Below are 26,485 nucleotides of genomic sequence, written 5' to 3'. Positions count from 1 at the left end.
AGCCTCCGGTTCTTCGTCTATAAAATTGGAGTTGAAATGTTAAAAGACCAAGATTGTTATATAGTTTAGAGGAGATAATGCACATGAAAGATTTGTTAAAACTACACACTTATCCAAATCTTAGTTATTGTTATAAAAATTGGCTGGTGAATTGACTGATATATTCAAGTAGTTTGCTGTCAAAAATTTGGATATTGAGAAAGATTAAGTGAATTTTATTTTTCATCTGGATGTTTGGCATTATGCATGCATAACCACAGATACTTTTATAATATTTCTGTGCACATGCATTTTCCTAAAAATGAAGCGGATTCTATCTATGGATGGGCAAAAGTAGGCTTACAGTCATTCATATGAAAAATATGTAATACGAGAATGAATAATAATATAAAAATAAACTTTCACATACTCACAGCTGTAAACCTACTTTTGCCCACACCGTATATAAAAGGATTATTTCTCAGTAAGTTTGTCTGAATGTAACTGCTCTTCTTTAAGAATTCAGCTAAAACTTCAACCATCTGGGTCATGCCCTTTTTCTACAATTAACCCAGAGAATTTTGGCATGTGTCTATTCTATAACTTGCTTCCCTGCCAAATCGTCCAGAGGCTCAGGATCAGACTAACTGGGTGTGAATACATGAATCCTGGCCCCACCACTTTATAGCTATGCGACCTCGGAAGAGTACTTAACAACTCTGAGCTTCAATTTCCCCATCTGTAAAATAGAGCACAGTGTTGGTTATTCTCTGTTTGCCCCTCACCCCAGACAAAGCCTGTAATCCTTCCCTCTGTGCCCTGGGAGTCTAACCCCCTATAGATAGCACCCCTGAGACTCACTTGGGCCCAGCCAGGGGGACACCAGCATGCGGAGGAGAGGTTGGGATATTTCTTAATCCTTCCTTGCCTCTCAGGACTGCAGATCTAATAGTGGCCTTAAGTCTCCAAGGCCAGCTTTGGCAGTGACTCATCCTCCTTGGTGGTAGTAATAACTTGGCTCTAGTAACAACGTTCCTTTTCTTTCTGCTTACGTCCTAGGGAAGCTCACCCTATACTAGGCTCTGGTGCCTCACCATCCCTATTGGCTCTCATAATGCTGTCCATGCACAGGTAAATAGTCTCTTTACTAAACTGTCATTGTGGTCATATTTTTTGGAGTGCTCTCTTTACACTGCTGAGACAGGTATGTTTGTGGATTGAGGATTAAATAAATAGTGTATGTAAAGATTAGAACAGGGGCTGAGATGAAGAGCTCAACAAACATGTACCATGATCATCTTGCTCTTGACCCATTTCCAAAATCTTAGTTTTCTGTCTTACTTTCCAACTCAGCCTAGAAATCAGCCTTCAGCTCCCCTCTATCCCATGCCTACCTCAGTTCTAAACCCCTTCCTGATCCAGGGTTTGAGATTTCGGGTCTCTAGATTGTCCAGCAAGGAGATTGGATAATGGCAAACACTTCTGAAAGTAACGTATTCACACTGTTAAATAAAATATATCAAAAAATTACCCACACAATTAGAAAATACATTGAGTGACCACATCATTAACTGTTGTTCATGAATTATAACTTTGGTATATGCATGCAACAGAATAATTTGTGGAGAAATAGATGGAAAACTAATTGTTAACCTCTTAACAGGAGATCCAGTCTCAGTAAATCATCAAGGGAGGAACAGACTGGGGTAATAACACAGACTAGCAATGGTAAGAGTCATAAATTTCAGTTTGTCAGATTAATTAAAGAGGCTCATAAAATACCAATAATATTCAGTTTTAGAAGTAGTCATAATATTAGGTGTTTGATGATTTTCAGAAATGGGTAAACAAATATAAAATTCTCATTTTGACAGTTTATAAAATCTGCCTTAATAATTAGTAAAGAAGTTTGGAACACTGGCAACCTAGAGAACAAAAATAACTTATAAAAAAAAGCAAAGAGTGAATGTTTCAGTGAGATTATTTCCAAACATAAATTGCATAATCTTAAGGATGGTTTTCATAGAACATTTTTGGTACTGCACCAAGCTAGGATTGGTCAATAAAACAAAGATATCTCAAGTTGGGGCGGGGGAGGGTTGGGCACCTGCAACTGCAGGACTCAGAGCTCATCACAAACCACTCCTCGGAAGCATTAGCATGGGTGGCATCAACAGAACACCCACAGAGTCTAGAATTCATGAGCCTCTAGGCGAAGTGGACCTGTGAACTGCAATGCAGGATCTCAGAGAGGTCTGGTAGAGAAACTGCCATGTCTGATTTTCACTGACAAACTACAACCCAGAACCACACTGGGAAAGGGGTTCTGGGATATGTAGTTCCCAAATTTTAAAGGAGGTGGTGATGAGTTAACAGCAGACATCACCAGAAGCACCAGCAGGCACTTGCTAGGCTAGGTACTCTATCTGGAACCCCCTTTCATTAAATCCCAACAAGAGTTATGTGCAGCAAGCATGTTTATTCCCGTTGCACAGAAAAAGTAAACAGGAAGTCAGAGAGATGTAGTGACCTGTACATGGTCACACAAAGAAACAAGATTTATATACTGACACTTGTCTAGTTTTCCATAATATCCCCATAGCCCATATAAATTATGAAAGATCATGCTCCTTTTAAACAATTCTCCTAATTGCAATCAACATAGGAGCTAACATTTTTATCTTACAAATAAAGTATATGAAAATTATAAGATGGGTTATGTTGAATATGTTTTGCAAATAAGTATCAATAATTTACCAAGTTCTCTTTTTTCAGATTAGCACCAACTGTGATCTCTAACTCTGTAATGTTTCAGAGTGCAAAATAAATCCCATTGCCCTGCGCTGACTTAGTACTGAGTCCCAGTGAATTGATACCATGCTTTTCAACTACTAGAAGGTCATTTGGTTCTTCCAATGGAGAAGAGTAATAAATAAAAATTAGAGAAACAGAAGTCAACCTTCAGAAAGTCTAAGGTNAGAGATGTAGTGACCTGTACATGGTCACACGAAGAAACAAGATTTATATACTGACGCTTGTCTAGTTTTCCATAATATCCCCGTAGCCCATATAAATTATGAAAGATCATGCTCCTTTTAAACAATTCTCCTAGTTGCAATCAACATAGGAGCTAACATTTTTATCTTACAAATAAAGTATATGAAAATTATAAGATGGGTTATGTTGAATATGTTTTGCAAATAAATATCAATAATTTACCGAGTTCTCTTTTTTCAGATTAGCACCAACTGTGATCTCTAACTCTGTAATGTTTCAGAGTGCAAAATAAATCCCATTGCCCTGCGCTGACTTAGTACTGAGTCCCAGTGAATTGATACCATGCTTTTCAACTACTAGAAGGTCATTTGGTTCTTCCAATGGAGAAGAGTAATAAATAAAAATTAGAGAAACAGAAGTCAACCTTCAGAAAGTCTAAGGTTGGGAATGGGGGTGTGTGCTCTTAATCAGAACCAGGATTTGATTTCCACCTGCGAAGCACACGGTGCATGCTGGGCCCACTCAGGAACATATTAAACTCTGGGAATTGCCTCAGAATTTATCTAGTCTTCCAGGACCAGAATTATTTCAGATGGTATGAACCTCCCCAAACAGCTGCAATCCAGACATTCATTCTCAAACTGTGTGTTTTCTGTATGAAAGAGATGTGGGGAAGAAAAAAATATGCCAATTTCTCCTTTGCATTCATTCACAGAAATACGAGAGTGGAAATATGAAAAAGCTAAATATAGAGTGTAAACTTGCCAGAAAAGCAGACTAATTCAAAGAAAAGGAGAAAGGTTGAGATATAGAGGGTCAAGGAGATAGCAAAAAGGAAATTTAATGGAAAGAAGGAGCAAGATAGGTGAGAAGTGTATGAATCATGATTAGGGAAGGATCTGAGAAACTAAGAGCTTTGAGAGAAAGCAGTTTAAAATGATGTGAAGGTCTGGTTTAGGGATGAGGGGATAGGTGTCTAAGGTCAAGTTAAGTTGAAGGCTACTAACAAGTAAAAGATTCAGGAATGATATGTGTGGCCAATGAATGTTGATGGTGAAGTAATGGGATCCTAGTGTTAATCATGCATTCTAAATAGACAACCTTCCCTCCAACCTCACAGGAAAAAAAACAAAAAATAAAAAGGAGGCAACTGGGTAGGAACTTCCTTGAAAATGCTCCCCTTGGTACTCAGATTTTTCTGTCACCTCATCTGTCTTTACCTGTCCCTGTGTGTTTCGTCTAACTTTCACCCAGCACCTCCTAAAAGTCCACTCCATGAATAGCACCTCAAGGTTATATCAACAGTATTGGCTTTTTGATGGCTCTTTCACCAGGACCTATACATACTGGTAAGTCTTCTTTACCTTAAAACAAATATTCCTTGCTCATGACCACTTAGGCTGCCACCTCATTTTTTTATCAGCAGCCATAGTTTTATGAACCCCCACTCTCTCCATTCATCACCATCCTGCAATTCATTGAAACATGCAACAAGTATATACGACAACCAAAATCTGATTTACGTACTTAGCACTCAGCAAAAACTCTACCTAAAAAAATGCCGCCACTTGCCAAGTTCAGTCCTCATCTCTCTGGTCCATGTTAGAGTTTATTACCACACCTCTCCTCAATGGAATCCTCTCCCTCTCTGACATTAGCCTTAAAAGCACTATCTCTTGAACTTTTCCTATGTCTCTATCCACTTGTTCACAGTGTCCTTCAAGATGCCTCTCCATACTCCTTCTCTTTACATGTTGATTTTTCCCAGAATCCATCTTCAATCTCTTGCTCTTCTTCTTTATATACCTTCTCTTATCTGTTACATCAAATCCTGTAAATTCGACTATACTCATGATTCCAAAACCTATATCTAGCCCCAATATCTCTCCTGAGCCAATATTCCCAGTTGCCTACTAAATATTTCCATATTTGCTCTGTAAGCATTTCAAACTCAACACATTCAAAACAGAACTCGTCAGTTTCCCCTATACCAGATCCTTCTCTTTTGTTTGTAAAATTCCTCCCGGGAAAGGAGGAGAGGGAAGGAGTTTGGATAAAGTGAACGAATGAAGTGAGTCTGCAGCCTGAAGAATAGGAAGGGAGGAGGGGAAGAGTGCTGGTAAAAATTATAGCCAAGATTTATTTCCTATTTCTTACACGGCAGGCACTGTGTTGGGCAGTCTTCATAGACAATTTACTTATTGTCTTTCGTGATTTCACGACTTTGTGAGGTGGTGAGATAGGTAAAATAATGTCTCCCCAAAGATGTCTATGTCCCAATCCCCAGAACATGTAATTGTGTTATTTTATATGGCAAAACAGACTTTCAAGATGTGATTAAGTTAGGAGGTGGGACGATTATCCTGCACTGGTCAAGTGGCCTCGATGTCATCAGAGTGTCCTTGGAAGAGGGAGGCAGAGGGCATATGAAGATGGCAGCAGAGGTTGGAGTGAAGCAGTCATGAGCCAAGGGACGCATCCAGCCTCTAGAAGCAGCGAAAGGAAAGAAAGGGATTTTCCTCTAGTATCTCCAGAAGGAGTGCCACCCTGTCAAACACCTTGATTTTGACCCTATAAAGATCATTTCAGACTTCCGATGTACTGATTGTAAAATATCAACCTTGTGTTGTTTTAAGCCACTCAGTTTGTGAAATTCATTACAGGGTAAGTATACTGTTATTAGCCTATTTACATATGAGAAGATTGAGGCTCAAGGAATTTAAATAGCCGGACTAATGTCACACAATTAATGGAGCTAGGACTTAAACTCAGGTTGCTTTGGCTAGCCACCCCGTGCTCCTAAACTTCCATGCTAAACCTCAAAGTGTTGTCCAAACCAATGACCCAAACACAGTGAAGGCCCAAATGCCGACACCAGGAGCTGAAGAAAGAGACCCTGAGGAGCAAGGGAAATAAAAGCAGGGTGCAGCGGTTCAAGTGTGGCCCCGGGCAAGTACCTATAATCAGCACTGTTGCCCAGGACTGACTTAGGTGTACTCAGTGCTTACAGTTCTGGGCAGGGCTGGGTTTGTTCACAGGATAGGGCCGGGGTAGGTTTTTGTTTGTCTCTTAGCTTAGAGCTCCTTACCAGTCAGGAGGCAAGCTAGAAACTGGATTCCTGTGTTCAAAAATTTCAAGGAACACTTTCTTTGCGAGAGACAATGTGTCAGGTTCTAGAGAATACGAAGTGACATTGTATGTCTTCTTGCCTCCTCTCTGCTTTCTTATCCATAATCAACATTTCTTCCTATTTCCTTCCCTGACTCACTTCCACATTATTTATGTCTCTATTATTATATGTTTATGATTTTTCTTCTACATGACTATAGCAAATGAAGTTAAATGTTAGACTCACTCTCTTCAGGGGCCAAGGGCTTGGGGAGATGGGCACTCCTATATGCTAGGGTATAATGTGGCAATATGCATAAATAGCTCTGAAATGTATATGAATTTATGCTCAGTAATTCTACTCCTAAGACTTTCTTCTAGGAATATAATCAGATTGACATATGAGAGTTGTCATTTCTGTATTAAGTTTAATAGTAAAAAAATAGAAATATTTTAAATATTAGCAGGAATGAAATGAGTACACAAATCTTAGGGAATCCAAAAGATGGAAATCTATGGAGCCACTAAAAAATTAGTGTTTTCAAAGAATATTTAGTGATACAGGGAAATGCTCATGATATCTCGTTAAGTATAAAAAGTAGAACCCGCAACTCTATAGACAGTAATTAGCTTGGGGTAACAGAATTGTAGAATACTCTTATTTTCTTATACATGCTTCTCTGTATTTTTTGATTTTTCTACATGAATATATACTACTTTTATGCTCAAGCTGAGACAACCAACAAATGCTATTTAAGAAGAGTGATAGTGGAGTATGTCTGTGCCGATTATCCTCCGTCTGCCTTCCTAGATCCTTAAGGAGCCAGCCCTGCTCTGCCCCAGGACAAGCCAGTGCCCACGGATGGCATCGCTAAGACTTCCTTGCCCATGGCTGCAAGCTGGATTTGACCAAAACAATGGAGAGTAGGAGAAAATAGCATTTGGGCCAACCGGTCTCCTGGCTCCCAGGCACTTTCGGACAGGGGCTCTGCTTCCTTCCCTGTGGTGACAGATCCTGTCGAATAACTCCTTCCTACAGCTATGTCTCTCTCTAGGATCTGGTAGCCACCCAGTTTTCCCGCATCTTCAGGCCTCAGGCCAGTAGGCTTCTTGCTTTCGAATCTCTCAACACTAACCCTTGTTGGCTCCCATTACCTTGCTCATAACTGCAAATCGCCCCCACATTAAAGTCCTTTCAATTAACTCTATGTGTGCACCATCTGTATCCTGCCAAGCCCCCAGCTGGTAGAGTGTCGAAGGTGAGTATGCAACAACTGCAGAGAGGGCAGAATAAGCTGATGGCTGGTGTTCAAAAAAGCAGAGGCAGTTGCTCAATGGCAAGATCAGTGTCTTGGAAAAGCAACAGAGAGCTGAGTCTGCCTAAAGAGTGATTTGGTTGGAGACTTTTTCAAGAAAAGTGATGGTGTTACCAAAGAGTCAGGGTTCAGGTGGGATAAACAGAGCACTGCGGAAGAAGCTGAGCTTACGGCATCCCAAATGTAAACTTTGTTGGTGGTTTTGAAACTGCTAGTGGGAAATTTGGAGAGAGTGCACTGATGGATTGATTCAGTTCACAGGACTTCGTTTGTAAGGTTTATGGATGGAAGAGTGCATTTGTGGATGCAGTGCCTTTACCTTTTTTTTTATTTTTATTTTTAAGGCTTTTCCACCCACATTTTAAAAATTGTTGTTCATGTACCTTTTAAAGTTGTTCCATGATTTGTTTGGAGTCGAAGTACCACACTGCTAAGAGTCTCTGGTCACCTTTCCAGTGCCAAATGACTTTGCTTTAGGAGTAGATTTCAGCCTCTGCTTTTTCACTCCTGTTCAAATTGGGTGCCTTCTGCTGTGCTGACCAGGTATCAGATCCTTGTTGTTAGCCAGGATCACCTTTATATTCTGAACCAGACTTTGACACTTTGCCCTAGTTTTTAACTGTCCTGCTCCCATCTTGAATCGACAACTTTTACAGACTCTTATCTACCTCTAGGCAGGTTAGGGTAGAGGACAGACAGACACACCTCTATAAATGGATTTCCCCAAAAGCTGGAGGTAGGCCTTCGAACCTGAGCACTTAAACAAAGCAATTTGAGCAATAGAACCTAGTATGTGCACAATATCTTTTTTCCAAGGACTTTCGGCTCTGTCTCATTTGAGTTGTCTGGATTTTTTTCTGCCAGAGTGAAGGTCAGAAGGAAAAGGCAGGTAAAGAGGTTGAGAAGCTGCCCCACAGCCAGATTCAGTTCTCAGATTGTCCCCAGACTTGCCCTCATAAAGCTATAGGAATGCGTCTTTGGTAAGCAGTTCCAACTCTACTCCGTTCCTTTCTACCCTCACAGCCCACAGAAAGGTAGTATGGCCCAGAGGTGATTTCCAAGGCTTCTATCATTTAGGTAGTCACAGAGGCTGGTTCTTAGCCTGGGTGTTTACATATAAAACTGTTCAGTGCCCCCAAATAATGAAGTTTTGGGGAATTGAATCAAACCAACTAAATTCACAACAATTGAAGTATCAATCAAAAATCACTGCTCTTTAGGCTTTTATCCCATCATATCAGTTACCATAAGTATCCTAAAAGGTCCACAATTTCTACCGTCAATTCCCTTTTAGACTAGGAAAGTAAAACACAAAAATGGTGAATAGCCTGTCACAGGTAGTAACAAGACCCAGGTTCAGACCCAGGCATCTGGGCTTCAGGGTGGCACTTAGGCTCGACATTCATAAGGAGGTGTTGGGATCTCACCTTTTCTCCAGGACACACAGATGAAAATGAAACCTACAATCAAGATTGCTTGGTGAATGTTAAGTAGAAACCAATGGGAATTAGATTTTCTTAATGAAGGGTTCTTCAGCTGAGAGTGCTTGAAATACATTCTCCCTCCACTGAGGAAAGCATCGACCAAAGAGACGGCTGGAATCTTCTGGTGATGGCACCTCTTTGTCCATCAGTGCTGGGGACTGACAGGCCAAGTTCTTGGTCCCTTTTTCTTCTTTCCTCATTCTGCCACTGAGTTTTCTTTGAACACATTTTTCTCTCAGATATGTTCAGATATTGCCCCACAGCTTTAAATATTAATTGCCACATTTCAACAGCAGCCATTCTCTATTCTCTGTATTGAAACTCAATCTGGAAGTTCATTAGCCAGCCCTTCATGAATTATGACATCAGTTTGCTTTTACTGACTCTGGCCTCATCCTTTTGTGTTGATTTGCTTTGTTTAACTCTGAGGTGCTTTACTATCATTCTTATGTAACTTCACAATTCCCTTCTTTCCAAAGCCGATTTTTTCTTTACTTTTTTCTGTTAGGTTACATCTTCCAACTCAATATGATCGAGTAGGCAGTTAGACGGACATGAGCAGATTAGGATCAATAGGCCAAGTACGGAAAGATCTTTCTTCCTTTAGCATATCACTGGTCACTCGGTTCAGATCTCCCTGACCTTTCAGACCCCTGGTTGTGTGGTTTGGACTCTCCCCTGACTTTCCCCTACCCCCTGGCATGTCCCTAGTCGTGTGGTAGACCCCCTTAGAAGAGGGATGCAGAGGCAAGAGAACAGTCTCACAGGACTCCCACACAAGCCCTTGCATGAACATTCCTTTAAACACTTACTAAGCCCTCAGGACAATGAAGTTCTGACCAGCATCAAATAATCTTACGAACAAAGCCTCAGGACTGTGGACCACAGAAAGAGAGAGTTTTGGTCTGACTAGAGGCAGTATCTAGGCCTCAGTCATGTTTCAGCTCCAGACTCAGAAAAGCAGCAAGACCAAGCTCCGATGCCATGGCTGCCATCAGGACCAGCTGCACTGACTAATGACCTGCTACCCTGGCACCCACCAGTCAGTGGAGGCCACGACCCTGAAAGGGCACACCTGGAAAGCAGGTGAATATTCTGTTGAGATCATTACCTGAGGCCTCCAGATAGAGACCCTCAAGACAAAGGACGCTTTCTCTTGAGCACACGTGTGCCTTTCCCCACCCCCTTCTTTGCCCAAGCAGCTCTTGCTCTCTCTCTGCATCACACTCTTTCTTTTCCCCACCTCCTTCTTCAGGGGATCTGTCTCTCTCTCTCTCTCTCTCTCTCAAGTCTGCACCTTTTCTCCCCTTTCTTCCCTCAAGCACATACCTCTGGTTTCTTTCCTCTAAGCTCCAGGGGCCCTTCTTTTGCTTCTGTAACTTGTTTCTTGAGTCCACACAGCTCAGCTGGCTCACCTCTTCTATGACTTACTTCTTCTACCTCTGTGGCTTTCTAATAGACTTTGGCTTGTCATTGAGTTTTGACTCTGAATTCTTACTTAGCCAAAACCCAAGGACTGAGGTCTAACATCTGGTGCCATTCACTGTTAACCAATAATCACCACAAATGTGCCACATTTAGAAACTAATACATTATTTTATTCTGATGACTTTGTTCAGAGCTTCCTGAGGTCAACTATGTAGAGATGAAAGAAGTTTTCTTGGAGATGAAGGGAGAGGATGCAATGCTATTAAAAATGATGGTGCTTCTGTACTGGACAACAGCACAGCAAGGGGCAGTGTGATTTGTCCTCCTGTGTAATCTTGAACAGTGAAACATTTTAACATGGGAAGGATGTGTATGTGACTGTTCAAACAAATCTTTCAAAAAGAAGTCTGATTTTCCACGTATTTTCTTCACTGATACCAGCTACCAGTTTTGACCTGAGAATACAAACTTAGGAAGCAGATCTTCAATTTCCTGCCTCATAAACTTGTATAAGTTAATAAGTTTACAGGTTTCACAACTGCCTTATAAACTCATGCCATTCATAAATTGCTCACAAATCAGAGACTACATATTCTGTGACATAAATCTAGACCCTGACTTCAGTTTAATGTTTTAAATATATTTAATAAATAATAATATAATGTATTTAAAAATATATGACAGCAATGTTTAGGGAGAATAAAGAAAATACCAGGTGGAATATAAAAATAATCTTTTCAAGTCAGTGTTCTTGTTCTAACAATGATATCAAGAGATGTTTTACCTGAAAGCATGGTTGCCCAACAAAAACTGACATCAAGAGAATAGGTAAAAGATTTTAAGCATCCTTAGAAATTCTTAATAGTCTAGTAAAAGCCTATCCACTTCAATGGTAATTAGGGCTTTCTTATCTAAAGAAATGTATGTGTTTTGAGAGAGAAAGAGACTTTGGAAACCTTTGTGCCTCAAGAACACTTGCTCAATGGGACCAAATCTAGAGTGGGTAAAATGTCAAGATGGGAAGTCCTTCGTCCACAACATTGCACACCTTGAAGAGGCGTTATTCACGGTGAGTAGTCTCCACTCTTTTCTCCCCTGCTCAGCCCCAAGAGTCTCATTGGACTCCCTTGCTCTCTGCCTTCCAGTGGACTTGACCTATGAAATGCACCTGTAGGGAATCAGCTATAGGTGGATATGTCATTTGTGTATTTATTTTCCCAGCTCTATTTCTGTTACATCTCTACATAGGCTAATGTTTGTATCAGGTGTCCCCTTCCATATCCATCTGCGTAGGGGTGGTAACACCTCCCCATCTTACTAATTCTGAAGCACTGTACCCGTTATAGAACAGAAAGAGTTCAACTACCAGTCACTAGCAGAGCCAAACACTAACCACTAAGAATTGCAGTGAAGAATACTGGCTATTTTACTGATAAATGGAACCATCTAGGAAAACAGGAAGCTAAGGCTCAAAAGTCCAAACTCCCTGATAGTATTTGGGTTACAAAGTATATAGGGCAAAACCACAAGACACGGTGGATTGGGGGTTTAGGGTCATGCTGGGAGCTGATTGGTCAGAAGTGAGGTCAGGGTGATGAATTATTTCTTCAGTTTCTGAGGACAGCTCTGAGGTATTTTCTGGCATCCCACTGTCCAGTCGCAAGGGAGAGTAGCCAGGGGGCTGTTCCACTTAGGGCTCAGAAATGGAAACATACCTTAGGTCAGGACATTATTCTTAGTCTGTGGGAGGTCAGGACTGTGTTAGTGAGGTCTGGGCTACTGTCTCCTGCTGCCTCGGGGGTTGCTGATTATCCGAGGAAGAGGCTAGGTCTCTGAGGGGTAGGGAGAGAAATAGAGACAGAAAGAGTGAGAGAGAATTTCTCAAGTTAGGATTTAAAGCTAAATTTATTCAGTCATCAGAACGCTCAGTTTCACACATTCTACTTTTGCTTTGCCGAAAGCTGCCCACACCTGTGAGTGATTCCTTTATGAAAGCCTCGTCACTTAACGCAGTTCAAATGGGCTGTCTGGCCCTGACTGTCGTCAGGCTCAGGGGGTTGATAGTCATTCAGAAAAGCGAAGGGTGACCAGCTGTATTCCTGGTTGAGACACACGCCTGGGTTGTGGGTTTGGTCCCCAGCCAGGGAGGGTATGGCGAGCAACTGATCAATGGATGTTTTCTCCCTCTCTTTCTCCCTCCCTTCCCCTCTTTCTAAAGACAAATAAATAAAACCTGTAAAAAAAAAGAAATACTATGGGGCCTAATGTCAAATTCAATTGACATTTTTAATTAGAATATGAGAAATCAGAGGTGTATTTGTCTTGCAATTACTATCTTCCCAAGATGCTGGAAGTTCAGGTTGACTCTTCTATGCCTTTTTCAGTACTGGGCAAAAGCACCCAGGTAATAGCTTTGGCCATTATGTTGAGCCCAACATGAGCCATCATTGCTGAGTTATTTACTACGTCTCTTTGGTTTCATTTCCTGCTAGTATGTCCTTTTGGATATTTTATGCATGTACAATACATTCTTTTATTTATTTGTCCATTCATTTTTATCTTTACGGTTGTGGATCAGCCATTACCTGAGGCCTCATGTATATGCAAAGCATTGTATCTGTGAATTCTTAATAGAGGTTTTTTTAAAAAAGTTATTTTATGCCTTAGGTTGGGTTATCTGAGAACAGACTATGAGATGGAGATTCACATGTAAAAATTTACTGGGGAGTGAGTGTGCTCAAAATCTATTATGGTGTGGAAATGACCGAAGTAGGATTGTGCAGAGGGAGGAACTGCATGGGGGGGGCCTTTTCAACAAAGGTCTACTGTAACTGGGATAACCATTCAGAGTCGACCAGTCTTAGGGCATGGGATCTGGACCCTTACATTCTTTTCAGTCCCAAACACATACCAGAGATCACACAGTGGATGTGGGAATGAGGGGCTTCTCCATGACTGAGGTGTGACTGGGGCGGGGGAGCACTATTCTGATGAGGGAAGTTCTTGGACAATAGATCTCTGACAGCACCAGCTTCCAGCGATCCCAGAACCAGGAACACAGGTGCTCAGTCCTAAAGAGAGGATCTTTGTGATGCATGACGGCACATACTGTTACCTCAGTAGAGCCCAGATGCTCTTTCAAAGAGTCCTCTTATTTCTCAAGAACACAGTTTCATTGCTTCTGGGTGTGTTGGCCATGCTTGGCAACCTTCAAATGGAGTTATTTTGGACTTCAGAGGCAACATACATCCCTCTACTCTGCAGTTCAGGAAAGTCAAAGACTTTGACTCTGTTCTTAGACTGGATTTCCCTATTCCTGACATCTTTCCTAACTCCTGAAAACAAGTGTTCAACTTTCCTTTCTCAAGGAAATTTATTCAAGTATCCATCGATTGCTAGGTTACTCCAATTATAATCCAGTTCACTGCGTGTAGGCCCTGTATTCATCCAGGGATGGATGCATTCCAGGGCAGCAATGCATTTTAAAACTGCTGGGTCCATGACTTATTGTCCCTTACCTTATTGTTCATAACCTATTTCTGCTTGAATTTATTAATATTTGTGTTTTTTCCAGGGATAGTTGTTTCTAGTTTAAAGACCGGCCTCACTCAGAATAATGTAATGAAAAAAGTATGGGGTAAAGAGTGGTTCTTGTGACCACACTTGCAGGTGGGTAGTAGGTGGTCAATGGAGAGTAGAGGCAGTTCCAATGTGCTTTCTTCCTCCTCATGGATCACTAGGGCCTCAAGAACTGAATTGGCCATTCAATTCTCTTTATAACGAGTATCCAATAATCTCTATTCTCCAGCTTCTGTATTAGAAGGAACCAGTTTGATTGGATTTGCTAATCACCAATTACTTTCTCAGATAGAGCTCTTGGTATCAGGTTATGTCTTGGATCATCTGCTAGGCCATGGATGGCCATTCTTGAGTCAGGGGCCACTGGAGGTCTAATCAGTAGCTATCCTAGGCCTTCAAAGAGCCTGGCATTGCTGTGTTGAGTCGGGGCTACAGTGAGGGAACTTGCTGCTAGGAAAAGTTCATTGGGTTTGGTAAAAGTCAGGATCAACATATGAAACTCATTGGTTAGACTTCCATTTTAGGGGTATCAAGTACCAAATGTTTACTGCGTATTTGACAAACTAATAGCTCTTTTCATTTGCTGTGAAGTTACCCCTTTCAAATCTGTGAGATATAAAGTCCGCATATAATTTATTTGTATTCTTTATTATATTTCTATTCTGGTTACATAAAAGAGTTTGAAAATACTTGCAAAAAGTTGTGAAAAACATGTACTAACAAGATTGAGCACTCTTGAAGAAAAAATGCTAAGTAAACCAAGTTTCCTGATAGTATTGAAATAAACATTATACTTATTCATGTGTACACATAGTAAAGTATTAATGGTTTTCTCAAATAATTTTATACAAAGGAATCACAACTATAATTTTTCATAATGTTCAAAGCTTCCATTACGAGCCTATGGATTAGTGTCTAAAATTATAGCATATAAAATAAATGAAACATTATCAGATGACCCTGCAGTTAGGCATCTTTAGCACTCAATATTACTAGAATTTTTGGATTTGTTGCTTTTAGTCTTGTGTAATCATAGCTAAACAAAACTATTAGTTTGAGTTTGATGACTGAGCTAATGTAGGAATTTTCTATTTCTTAAATGATGGAAATTTATAGTTATTTTACAATCAGGAAAGAGCTTATATTTCATTGTTAAAATGTAGAACTACTTTCTCTTGAGAAAAGCATGAATTTAGTCAAGGCTGGGAAAAATTTATTTTCATAAATATACTAAATTGAATTGAAAATATTTTAGTGCTTTTCCTAAATCTAAAATGTTGGAGAGAATTAAAATATCTATGCATGAACGACTGCAGTAGCCTACCAGGGAAGACCTGAGCCAGGTGTTATATTTGCTCCCGAGTACTTCCCTGCCCTTCTCATTGCTAACTGGCTTCTGGCCAGTTTAACTAGTGTAAAATGCTGGTGGAAGCACAGAGGGCAGGAGAAAGGAATCCAGGGGTGGGTGTGGCACTCTCTCTCTCTCTGGTTGTGTTTCCATGACTGCAACTCTTTACAGTTCCAGGTCTTCTTTGGATAACCCCACTCTTTGTGCTCCCAGCTTTTGCCAGGGAGTCCTGCCATGGTTTTAACTCCTGCCAGGATACCCCGCTCCTGGGTTCTGCTAACACTACCTCCTCCCTGCATCCAGCCAACCTAAGAGAAAGAAGCAGTTTCCTGCTGTGGCTAATCTCTGACTTGCCTTGCCATTTCCTGTTTGGCTTTTCAGCTCCTCCATCACAGTATAATTAATTTATTGTATTTAATTCCTTCTGTTTGAGATAGGGTGTGTTTTCAGTTCACTTGACTGGACCCTGAGTCATGTGGTGTTTCCCTGCTTCCCATGCATGGAATAGAATAGTGGGACTGGACGGTAAACAATTGCATGGTCCACTACTTCAGATAAACACATGTACAGGTGGGGATGTTCTGCAACTATATATACACAAGTGATATTACACTTAAATTTAGTTTTATGTGATTCTCTCCAACATCCTTTTCTGGGATTCTCCCCAAACTTCAGTTACTTTCTAATTGTTTATACATAAAGACGCCAGAATGACTATCAAATGCTACTTTATGCACATCACTCCTTTGCTCAAGCACCTAGAGGCTATTTCTCTGGGGAAACAGATCAATGCTCCTTAGTCCAATTCTCACAGCTCTCTCTCAATCATTGTCCTCCATCACTTCCTTCTTTCCCTATCTTTATAACTTCCCATCCTATGTTATGCTACAAAGCCTATCTGTCCCAGTCAAACAATCTTGCTTTCCATTCTCAACATTCAACTTCTTGGTTTCTACTACTTAGTCTTCACGAGGTCAAAAGCACCTTTTTTTCTCACAAGTTGACAATGTTAGCACCTTATGCAGAATAAGAATAATGACTAGTAAAGAATAATGCATCATCATTTGCATAGGTAACTTTTCCGGACCTCTGTCTTCTTACATATTGGCATTTTCCAGGCTTCTAGTCTAAGCTCTGCTGTATTTTTATTCTAAATTTCTTTCTTTGGATGTTATCTTCTATTCTGGTGAGTTTAACTCCAGACCTATGACTCCTACATCTAAATTCCTGGTCTCCAGACTCTCTCCTGCACTCCAGGCCCCGTGTTTCCATCTAACTAAACACTTCTATGTGTTGCATTGCAGGCACATGAAACTCGAATTGTCCCAAACTGAACTTACTCTTCTTTCCCCATCCTCCCCAGTCCTCCCTTTCCAAGATTCTGTAGCTTTAATTAGTGATTTCACCTCTTCACTAGAACCCCGAGTCTTTCTTGATGCCTCCTAAAAGCTTGCTGTCTTGGATTGGTCACAGATTCTGAACGGTCTCTCGAATTTGTCCTTCTTCAACATCACTACCTAAATCTTCTAGGAGGTCATTCTTGTAGACAGTCCCTTCAGCTTCATTCCCTGCCTCTTTCTCCTGGTCTGTTAATGCACAAACTACACTGGCTTTCTCCTAATTTCTTAAACACACCACTTTCGGCTTGTCTCCGAAATATTTGCAATTGCTGTCCCTTTTTCTCTAAGTTCTTTCACAGTTATTTTTTTCTCTTGTCCATTCAATCTAAACAGGTTGTTTCTTACCCCAATATTCTCTGTCAAGCCTGCTGTTAAAGCCCTTCATTACACCTTATCACAATCTGTGAATATGTTATTCATTTGGTTAGTCATTTATAATCTGCCTTTCTCACTAGAGTCTAAGCTTTTTCCTCATTTTATGCTCAGCAGATGATAGGTGTTGAGTAAATACTGTTGAATAGAGATATGAATGATGGAATGAGTAAATCAAGCAGGGGGTTTTGTCTGTCTCGAAGGTCCTCTGTATTCTACTACTCACAAATCTGATCACACCACTGCCCTGCTTAACATCCTTTGGTGATTTTCTGTTTTCTAACCTTTAGAAAAATCTTTTTGAGATTTACAACCATGGCAAAGAACAAGGGTTCAGAATCTTAAGCTTAAACTGCAAGTTCAGGAACAAACAGAAGAATGAGCTCCTTACATCACCTCTTGGCCCAATGAAACTTCAAAGGCTTGAGCCAATGTTGGTGAAATAGCTATTGTTTTAAATCCTGTTACCAGGCAGACGGGGAAGTAAAGAAAGCACTGGACTATAAACCAGAAGACCTGGGTCCTAATTTTTGTTGGCCACCTGACCTTTCCAGTTCTTAGTTTCCTCAAATGTAAAACGAGATTGTATAGCCTCCAAGGCCCCTTTTGGCTCTGCAATTCTAGGATTCTCAGGTACTAGACTACTATTTCCCAGGATCACTCTTTGAACATCAAATTAAACATGTAGACTGTCAAATATAACACAGATTGTACTGTTTTTGCTCTGAGTGTGACACCTTCACTACAGACAAGTTACACTGGGGCTTCAGAAACTATTGATGTCAATGATGACATGTAGCTTCCAAGTATCAATTGTTTTGTTTCTTTTTGCAAGTAGTTTCAGTCCCAGTGAAAATAAGTGGCATTTAGAAATGGTAGTAAATGGTATGAAAGGGGAAGGGGGACAATATATTTTGCCTGCTATGTATTGGGTACCCTGTAGATGTTATACCTTAAAATAGGCTTATCATCCCATTGCATAGAGGAACACAGAAACACTTGTCTAGAGACTCCCTAGCTGGTAAGTGGCAGAGTTCTTTGGAACACGGGTCTGTTCAGATCTGGTCTACTAGTTCTGCCCACAGTCCTTTTATACACTGAAGCATCTGGTGCCAAATGTCAGCTCTCTCTCTGCCTCCTATGGATTACATGCACACCAACTCACTTCTCCAGGTAAAGGGGTGCACATGAGCAGTACAAGGAGGCCTTAGAAAAGGCGAGTAGGATTAAAGAGAACTCTTGACTGCAGCCTCACCTCAGTTCAGGAGCTATTCTTGGATAACTGAGGCTGTTTGGGAGCATCCCTCATCCTCGCTATTGGCCTCGTTCTAAAGTCTGCCATTGAAGCCTAGGGGCGAGAGGGCCTGGTGCTACTCTGAGCAGGACCCACCACTCGTGTTCAGTGCCCATGGCCCTAACCTGCTTCAGAGAAGGAGCTCACACAGTGCAGAAAGAGCATCCAGCCATCGATCAACTCTTAATGCAACATCCCTGTTCCCTTGCTTCTGGTTGGTTTGTTTACTGTTACTTGTTTTTTTAAAGAAACACTCATTTCATGATTCAAGTCCTTTCAAGAAACATAAATCAAGGTAGGATGTTAGAATTCAGAGAGTGGAATTCAGTATAAGGGGGGGGGTGGTCTGGCCAATCATTATGGAGACTTGTGAGTCTTACCTATAAAACAGGCATAAATAAGGAACTTTCAGGAGGCTGATAATCCACAATGGAAAGCATTGTTATTTGTGCCCTAGGTAAACTATAGAAACAGTCAACCAAGAAACAGTCAACAAGTGAATGCCATCAGGCAGTTAGAGGCAAACATCTCACTAAAAACACGTTCTTGCCAGATCCTTTGCTTTTAAATATGGAAGGACAGAATTTTAAAAAAGCATCCTCATTTTTCTCTTTCTTTTCTCGTGATATACTCTGGCTCCTACTTTCATAAGGAAGCTAAGGATATAGTCTATTATACTAATTGCTCCAAGGGTCTTAAAAAGGAATTATTTCTAATTCAACTAATCTTTGTGACAAATAATGCTTGTTGTAAATAATTCATTGAAAGGTGAAAATGTTTTCTGTTTTAATAGGTGCAAAACATCAGAATGAAGGACCAGTCAACTATGTATTAAAACGTATCATACTTTACTCAATATACAGGTAATGGTATCTGACATTTTAGTTAGAATTTTTATAAAGCAGAGCAGTCTAATAATATTGGTCAGTATTTTTGGTCTCCACATAACCCATTTTCACTGGCTACTCCAAAGCTTGCTAAGATGTTGGATAGCAAATGGGAAAATATCACACCACAGGCAGTATTTACCCATCCAACAGGCAAAACAAGAAAATGGGACCCAGGCCTAGAATTCTCTAGGATTAATCAAGGCAAATTATTTATTGTTGCCCAGGAGGTCCCACAGGACATGAAATATTGATTTAGGAATTTGCTGGGCATGAATGTCTGTGTGTTGCAACTATGTTCTTTCACAGATCTTCCTAATATATGACAAAATGTTTCTGTGTATGCTATGGTGAGGCTGAATAAGAAATTAACTCTGGCTATTTAACAAACATGAAATATAAACACTAAACTCTTCTTATAATTACTAACTCGGGGTCATTAAAGTTCACTCCATGGCATACTGGATTGCATAATTCATTGTTTATATCCATGCCTAGTTTCACGCCTTCCTCCATCTCAGTGCAATTTCCACTGCATCTCACAAGACCTGATTCCAGTCTTTCTGGGAATGGAATTTGGAGTCTGGGCATTCTTCATGGTTTACTTAGGGCTTCTCAAAGCCAGGACGTTCTTGCAGTCCGGGCTCTAGGGAGGGGCTGAAGCTGGGCCAAGAGGAAGTTTGTGATGTGAAGAAGAGCAGGAGCTATTCATTATTAGAGCAGAAGAGGAGGATTCTGGAGCAACAGTAAAGGGAAAAGAAAAGCCATGAAGCATAAAGAAGGGTGGCATACAAAGTTATTTCGTCAGCTAAAAATTTGCTCTGTACCACTCTACATGCCCATATAGTAAGTACCCAATATTAAAAGGGTTACACATTAATCCACAGCATTAGTATTTATTTGTTTGTTTGTTTGCTCTACTCACTTGGTACTTATGTAAAATCAGCATAACAGTTACTGAAGACTCTGGCATCAGGATGTCTGGGTTCTAATCCAGCCTCTGCTACTTTCTAAGACTGTGATCTTAACCTCTCTTGGCCTCAGTTCCTCATTTCTAAAAGTATAGATAATATATGATTTATTTTTGTGTGTATATACACACAGTACATAATACACATCTATCTTTATATATATTTTATACTCACTGAAAACATGCCTGGCAGATATCTAAATCAATGATGTTCAATAGAATGATCAAGTTCACTGTTGTGTTATAGTTTCTAACTTCTCACACATGTAGGTCTTCCCTCCCGTCCACATGCTCCTTGAGAGCTGGGAGGTGGTTTTACGTTTTGTGGCAGCTGTGTGTTTTTTGTTTTCCCATTTGTTGAAGGTTCACCCTCCCCCTAGTCTCAGTCCATATGATTTAGTGGCACGTGAATCCATTCTGGCCAATTACTGTTGCATTCATCTCGCCCGAGAGTGTGAGACCCAAGCTTGGATGTACAAATCCTCACCAGAGAAAGATTTATTGATGCCTGAGATGGCTGGTTTTAAGGCTTTGTAAACCTGCAACACTTAGAGTGGCCACTTTTGTCTCCTTTGGGGACATCCTGCCTGAGACTGGACATTACACAAAAGAGCACAGAACCAACAGATGGAGAGAGGTGGCCCCTGAGGACATCGGTTTCAGAGGTTTCAATCTTGCCTCAAAAGAGTGCTCTTTGGGTCTTCTAATTTTAGGAGGAAATAGATTCTGCCTTTAATTTATTTAAATTAGTTTGTGTAGGATTTGCTACCAAATTCTACCATTTTCTTCAAATCAACTTGGTCTGCATAATCCTCTTTGGTGCCATTGACCCACATATAAAGCCCTGTGCATAGAAGATAACCAATATGCACTTATTGCATGTAGGGATGAGTTTAAAAAGTTGAAAAGTCTCAAATTCTGCAAGCCTATAAATTTAGTCTCCTGCACATTATTATACTCTCCTGGGCAATTCAAGTTAAATCAAAGTGCGTCTTGACATAGGAACAAACACTTTTGTAGAGAAACACAGGATGTAGCCCACACGATCATTTTGGATGAACCTGATTGCTGAGAAAACTGCTTGGGGAGAGCAGAAATTTCAGCACTGGAAGAATCGGTTATGCTGATTTCCTTTCAACATAACTAACGACAGGGTCAGCTCAGCCCCTTAACCTCGCTGAGCGCTGTTCTTCATTCACAAAATGGGAAAATAATATTTACTTTACAGGGTTGATGCTGGGCGCAAAGGAGCTCATTCGATGTGTGAGCTAATTGTGACGCAGGTGTTATTTGTTGATTTTTTCCAGATTAACGCCTATTTCAGTTGGTGATGATTTCACATCTCCCAAGTCATGACCTACGTTTTTAAAATTGCTTTTCCCATTAAAAATAATTAAAAAAACAACCCAGGAGCCATATTTCAGAAGAATATATGCAAGCATATGGGGTCACATTTGGATCTGGGATGTGGATTTTGTGGGAGCACTTAGTGTCTTCCTTTGTGAAACGGATGATTTGGCTGCCACCTTATCTTCAATAATCCCTTCCGTTTTGCTATCTCAGGGCTCCAGAGGGCAGATGGGGTGTTGTGCTTAAGACAAATTCTTAACAGGCCCTTTGGCCATCCCTGCAGCTCAGTACCTGTGAAGAGCCACTGCTTGAGGCGTTTGGTGGGCGTGCCAAGAAGCACCTGCTCCCGGATTCTCCCTGAATCTTGCTCCAATCCCCTCTTTTTAAGGGTGTAGCTCTGCAGTCTCCTAGCTATTCCCTCAAGCGTGCTTTATGAGATCCGGTTTCAGTCCCCCGGTGCGTAGCTCTCAGGTCCCGTTACAATTCCCCAGAGCTCCATGTGTGTGCAAGAGGGAGAGAGCCAGGGAGAGACCCAGTGAGGGGACCAGGCTCCTAGGCTCCAGTTACCGCCCTGTGCTGTCCGGGCTCCGCGCTGCCGAGTGAGTTGCGGGGCCCCGCAGCGCCGCGGCCCCTTTAAGAGCCGGGCCCAGGCCGGCCCCGGGGCCGCGGGAGTCCAGAGCGCCGCGCGCCGCTGAGGAGTTGGGGCCGGCGCAAAAGTTTCCTCCCAACTCCGGCCTCGAGCACCGCCGCCACCACCCACTCCAGCCCGGGGCCTGGGGCCGACCCCGCCACCGCCAGGGCCAGGACCAGGATCAGGGCCAGGGCTGGGCCGGGCAGGCAGTTTCGCTTTGGTGCGCGAGGAGCAGCTGCCTCGGCCGGGCCCGGGCAGCAGCAAGAGCAGGAGGAGGAGCCCAGTCGCGGTGCCGCCGCGTCCGGCCCCCCACCCTTCCGTCCCCGGCCACCTGGGAGGTAGCCCTCCCGCTGCCTCCCCAACCCCAGATTCCCACTCCCCGGTGGTCACCTTTCCGGGGCGAAAGGCTGCTTCGAGCCCCGGGCCCTGAGGGGGCGTCTAAGAGAGGCACTCCGGGTCTCAGGGCCTGCCCGTGCCGCGCGTCCCCCGAGAGTGGGGGCTGCACCCGCGGAGCCAGACACCTGTTCAGCCAGGCCCAGCGTGGTCGGCAGGGGCCAAGATGAAAGTGACCGTGTGCTTTGGCAGGATCGGCATCGTCGTGCCCTGCAAGGAGGGCCAGCTGCGTGTCCGGGAGCTCACACAGCAGGCACTGCAACGGTACCTGAAGACCCGGGAGAAGGTGAGCGCAGCGCTGGGGGCGCGCGCGGGGAGGGAGGAAGGGGGCGCGGCTGCTGGGCTGTATATCAACGAGCGCTCAGAGGCCGAGGCACCTGCCAGGTGCCCTGAGGACCTGGTGGAGACTCTTAGGGGACTCAGAGCACCCAGGCAACTCGATTTCTCACTACCTGTGGCCACAACTTTTGAATGTTGCTGGTATAAGTGAACTGATGTCCTTGGGAGTTTGTGGGCCTTACTTCTCAAAGGATGGTGGAAGTGGCCGCAGCAAGGGAGTCACTCGGGGGTCAGTTAGAAACACACAATCTGGCACCCTGATCTAAGCTCACTGCCTCAGCCCGCTTTTAAACAAGTTCGCAGGTGATTGGAATGACCATTGGAGTTTGAAAAGCACTGCTTTAAAAGTTGTTTGAAGGAACACTTTTCAAGGGAACTCTTGAAGTTGCTGCTGACCTGAGGTGTAGTTTTTGATCCACCAAGGCCTGCCACACTTTGCTCTTTGGAGTTCGGAAGTTGATTGGTGCAAATAATACACTGGGAAGTTGGAACTGATGGGGGCTTTGGTATTTCAACTTCGTGACCTGTCCTCTCTAATTGACTGGGCAGGAACTTGGTGGAAGGATGCTGTTTGCTTACACCAACCAGTCTACATTTCCAGGGTTTATAGTTCAATGCCACACATTTCATGAGCATTTATTACCTATGTGGTCTGTGTCTCGTCCTGGATGACTATTGAAATGAAGACTAAGACTGCCCCCAACTCTGTTCCTGGACTCAGAAACAAGTAAAACTTAAGTGAAGCTCAGGAAGAGTGTTTTTTTAGAGTGGAATGTGTGTTCAGAAGGACTTGGCTGGACACTAGAACGCATGTGAGGTGTTCGGGTAACATGCTGAGCTGTTGTGTGTTCAGTGGAGAAGAAAGTATCGAAGGCATTCAAGTAGAACATCCTGTGTGCCCCAAACCCTGCTGAAATAGGCACATCATACACGCTTGCTCTGGAGGCCAACAGTTCTTTCAACATGTGTTCTCACACTGTGAGAACGGTAGAAATAGTGTGTTGACCAGTGTGATGATGGGAAGATGTAATTTCTTTTAATGTCTTGCAGATTATCCAAGGCATAAAAATAATGTTATTCCTTCCAAATATATAGTTTGAGCATTTAAGAAAAATCTCTGCACCTTCTGTCCTGCTAAAAATCATTACACAGAAAATGTTTTTACTCTGGATAAATATGTGTTTGTGTTGACTTGATCACACAAGCATTCAAGAATTGCTTAGTGAGAGGTCTGTACATACATTCAATATAATATCCAAAGCTGAACTCTTTACTAACAGAACTGAGGAAAATAAAGTGGCCTATAGAACTATATGAGTATCCACCCTAATGCCCTTTTCCACTGTTACAATAGCATGTGCTGTTTACATTGTGTAATTCAGTTAAACTGACATTTACATGTGTAACCAATTGTCTTTGAAGTCACATTTCGCTAACTTCAAAAGGAAGCTAAGGTTGATAATAACATTATTCTAGACTAATTATTAAAGTATATCTTATTGAAATATTGTCTTAATGAAATGATGTTATTTTATTTTTAACTCATTAAAAATAATTTATGCCCTAAAATCATGTACATTTAGAAGTTTAGTACATGGAGCTAAGTAATAGAAGTAAGCTCTAAGCTTATAAAGAACACACAGGGAACTCACTAGATGATATTTAATGTATTATAATTTGATCTTAAAAGGTGTTAAAAAGCTATTGATATTTCTGGACTGAAAGCATAATTTATAATATCACAGAACCCATAATGTAATTGTATTGATCCAGTTTACTATTATAACCAGACATTACATTTTTCTGTTTACATTTAAATGCCACATTCACTAATATATAAAGGTCACCTGCGGCTTATAAATTCTCCCTCCCTTCCTTGGCTTTTAAAATCTCAATTTAATATGTGGCAAGTGATATTTTTCCCCTTTCAAAATATTCCTCTCTCATAGTTTCATTTCAAATAATATTGTAATCGTAATAAGGCTTAACTAATATTAAATGGAATTCCTAATGGAACTAAAATGTCATGAAGTACTCTGACAAATTCCATGCTTCTATCCATTGAATTTAGAAAATAATGGGAAAAGACCAGAAATGTCAAAATTCAATTTGAAAAACAATTGGTCAAAAGTTCACTTCTTTAAATCAGTAAAAACCATTGAAAAGGCTTGTTTCCCCTGGACAGCAAGGTTTTAAAGCCTGCACGCAATAATAATTACCAACACTAATTGTGCTTACACTGTGCAGGCACTGGTCTAGGATCTTTACATGCGTTAAAGTACTTACTCCACCAGGGTAGGTACTGTCTTTCCCATTTTACAGAGGGAGAAAAGAGGTGGAGATGTGATTAGTACTCGGCGGAACTGGGATTTGAACCCAGGAACTGCCTCTCTAGGTCCTTAGGCTATCATGAATTACACAGCTCAGTAGGTTATTATGCTTTGGAATTTTCCACCTTGTGTATTTTCCACAGTTTGTTTGAAAAGGCAATTCCGTCCGCAAACCGCTACAATAACATAACGATAGCAATTTTGTTTCTTGCGGAGAGGTGGGACATAGTTCCTCTCGGTTATCTTTTTCACAGGACAGATCTGAGGCAAATGTTGCAGGATTTGCAAATCAAGTATGAAAGAGGTTCCTCTTAGGCATCCAGGTAGCGAGTGCTGTGCAGAAAACAAAATTTGGCGGGAACCGAATGTAACTTAAGTTGGTTTCTTCTGGGGCCCTGAATAATTTAGGTGGGAGAAAGTCAGATTTCAAGATTGAGGATAGATTCAAGGTTTCTAGAGTTTGGAGGAGGAGGAGGCTGTTCTGGACTTTGTGGGCAGCAACAGAGAAGTGTCCACCTCTTGCTGAGAAAAAACACAGAAGACTGGTATTTGTGGAATGTGGGGAACCAGCTGAATCAGCATCAGATAAGGCCCAAAGTAGGTAGGATGCTGAAGAAGCTGAGGAAGGTTTTAATTATGCTCTGAAATCTGGGATGTGGACATTTCTGCCGCCTCTCCATGCCCTCCCATTTCATGAACTTTAGTCGGGGGGTGAATTGACTAATGGGCAAGAATTATGGGATCACTTGTCTCTGGATTCTGGTAGTTTATCAGTGTCCTGGGCCCTAAATCCAATTTAGTTAAGTAGTTACTAGGGAGGAGATTGTCTTCTTAAATAGTCAAGATGGGGGATCATTGAGTAATTAGTTTAATTTATCATCAAAGTTATGCGACACAGGTGAAGGGGTAATTGAGCCATACCCTACAGGGGCTGAACCCTGGCTGTTTATTAGTCACCTCTAATTTTAACATTTAACATTTTAAATAATACAAATGCCTGAGTTCCTTTCTCCAAGATTCTCATTCACTGGGTTTATAGGTATTTTAAAAAAGCATTCTAGGTGATTCTAACGGTTGGGATGATCACAGCTCTGATTCGTAGTTAGGAGCACGGTGCTGAAATGGCTTAGTTAACCAGGTATAAGTTGGGCAGATGTTAATGGCAGGTTTTTATGAGACTGTTTGCTGAGGTGATTATTACAGTCATCTAAGGGATGCATTAAAATGTAGAACTTTGGGTCTCTCTTAGAAAGTCTAAAGCAGTGCAGCCCAGTAGAGCT

General features: G+C 41.6%; 1 protein-coding gene across 1 annotated transcript in view; it reads left to right on the top strand.

The window, feature by feature from the left end:
• The first annotated feature begins 22,167 nt into the window (after positions 1–22,167).
• PARD3B (par-3 family cell polarity regulator beta) overlaps positions 22,168–26,485 on the top strand; it is a 976,716-nt gene continuing 972,398 nt past the window's right edge. Inside the window, exon 1 of the mRNA XM_037043522.1 lies at positions 22,168–22,822. Within this exon, the coding sequence (XP_036899417.1) occupies positions 22,703–22,822 (120 nt within the window). The 5' untranslated portion in view covers positions 22,168–22,702. The remainder of the gene's footprint in view (positions 22,823–26,485) is intronic.

This window comes from Sturnira hondurensis, unplaced genomic scaffold, assembly GCF_014824575.4.
Source record: "Sturnira hondurensis isolate 20B ecotype Veracruz unplaced genomic scaffold, ASM1482457v3 Scaffold0004136, whole genome shotgun sequence".
NCBI classification, from domain to species: domain Eukaryota; kingdom Metazoa; phylum Chordata; class Mammalia; order Chiroptera; family Phyllostomidae; genus Sturnira; species Sturnira hondurensis.
Note: the sequence above shows the minus strand (reverse complement) of the source record. Positions and strands in the feature narration are given on the sequence as shown.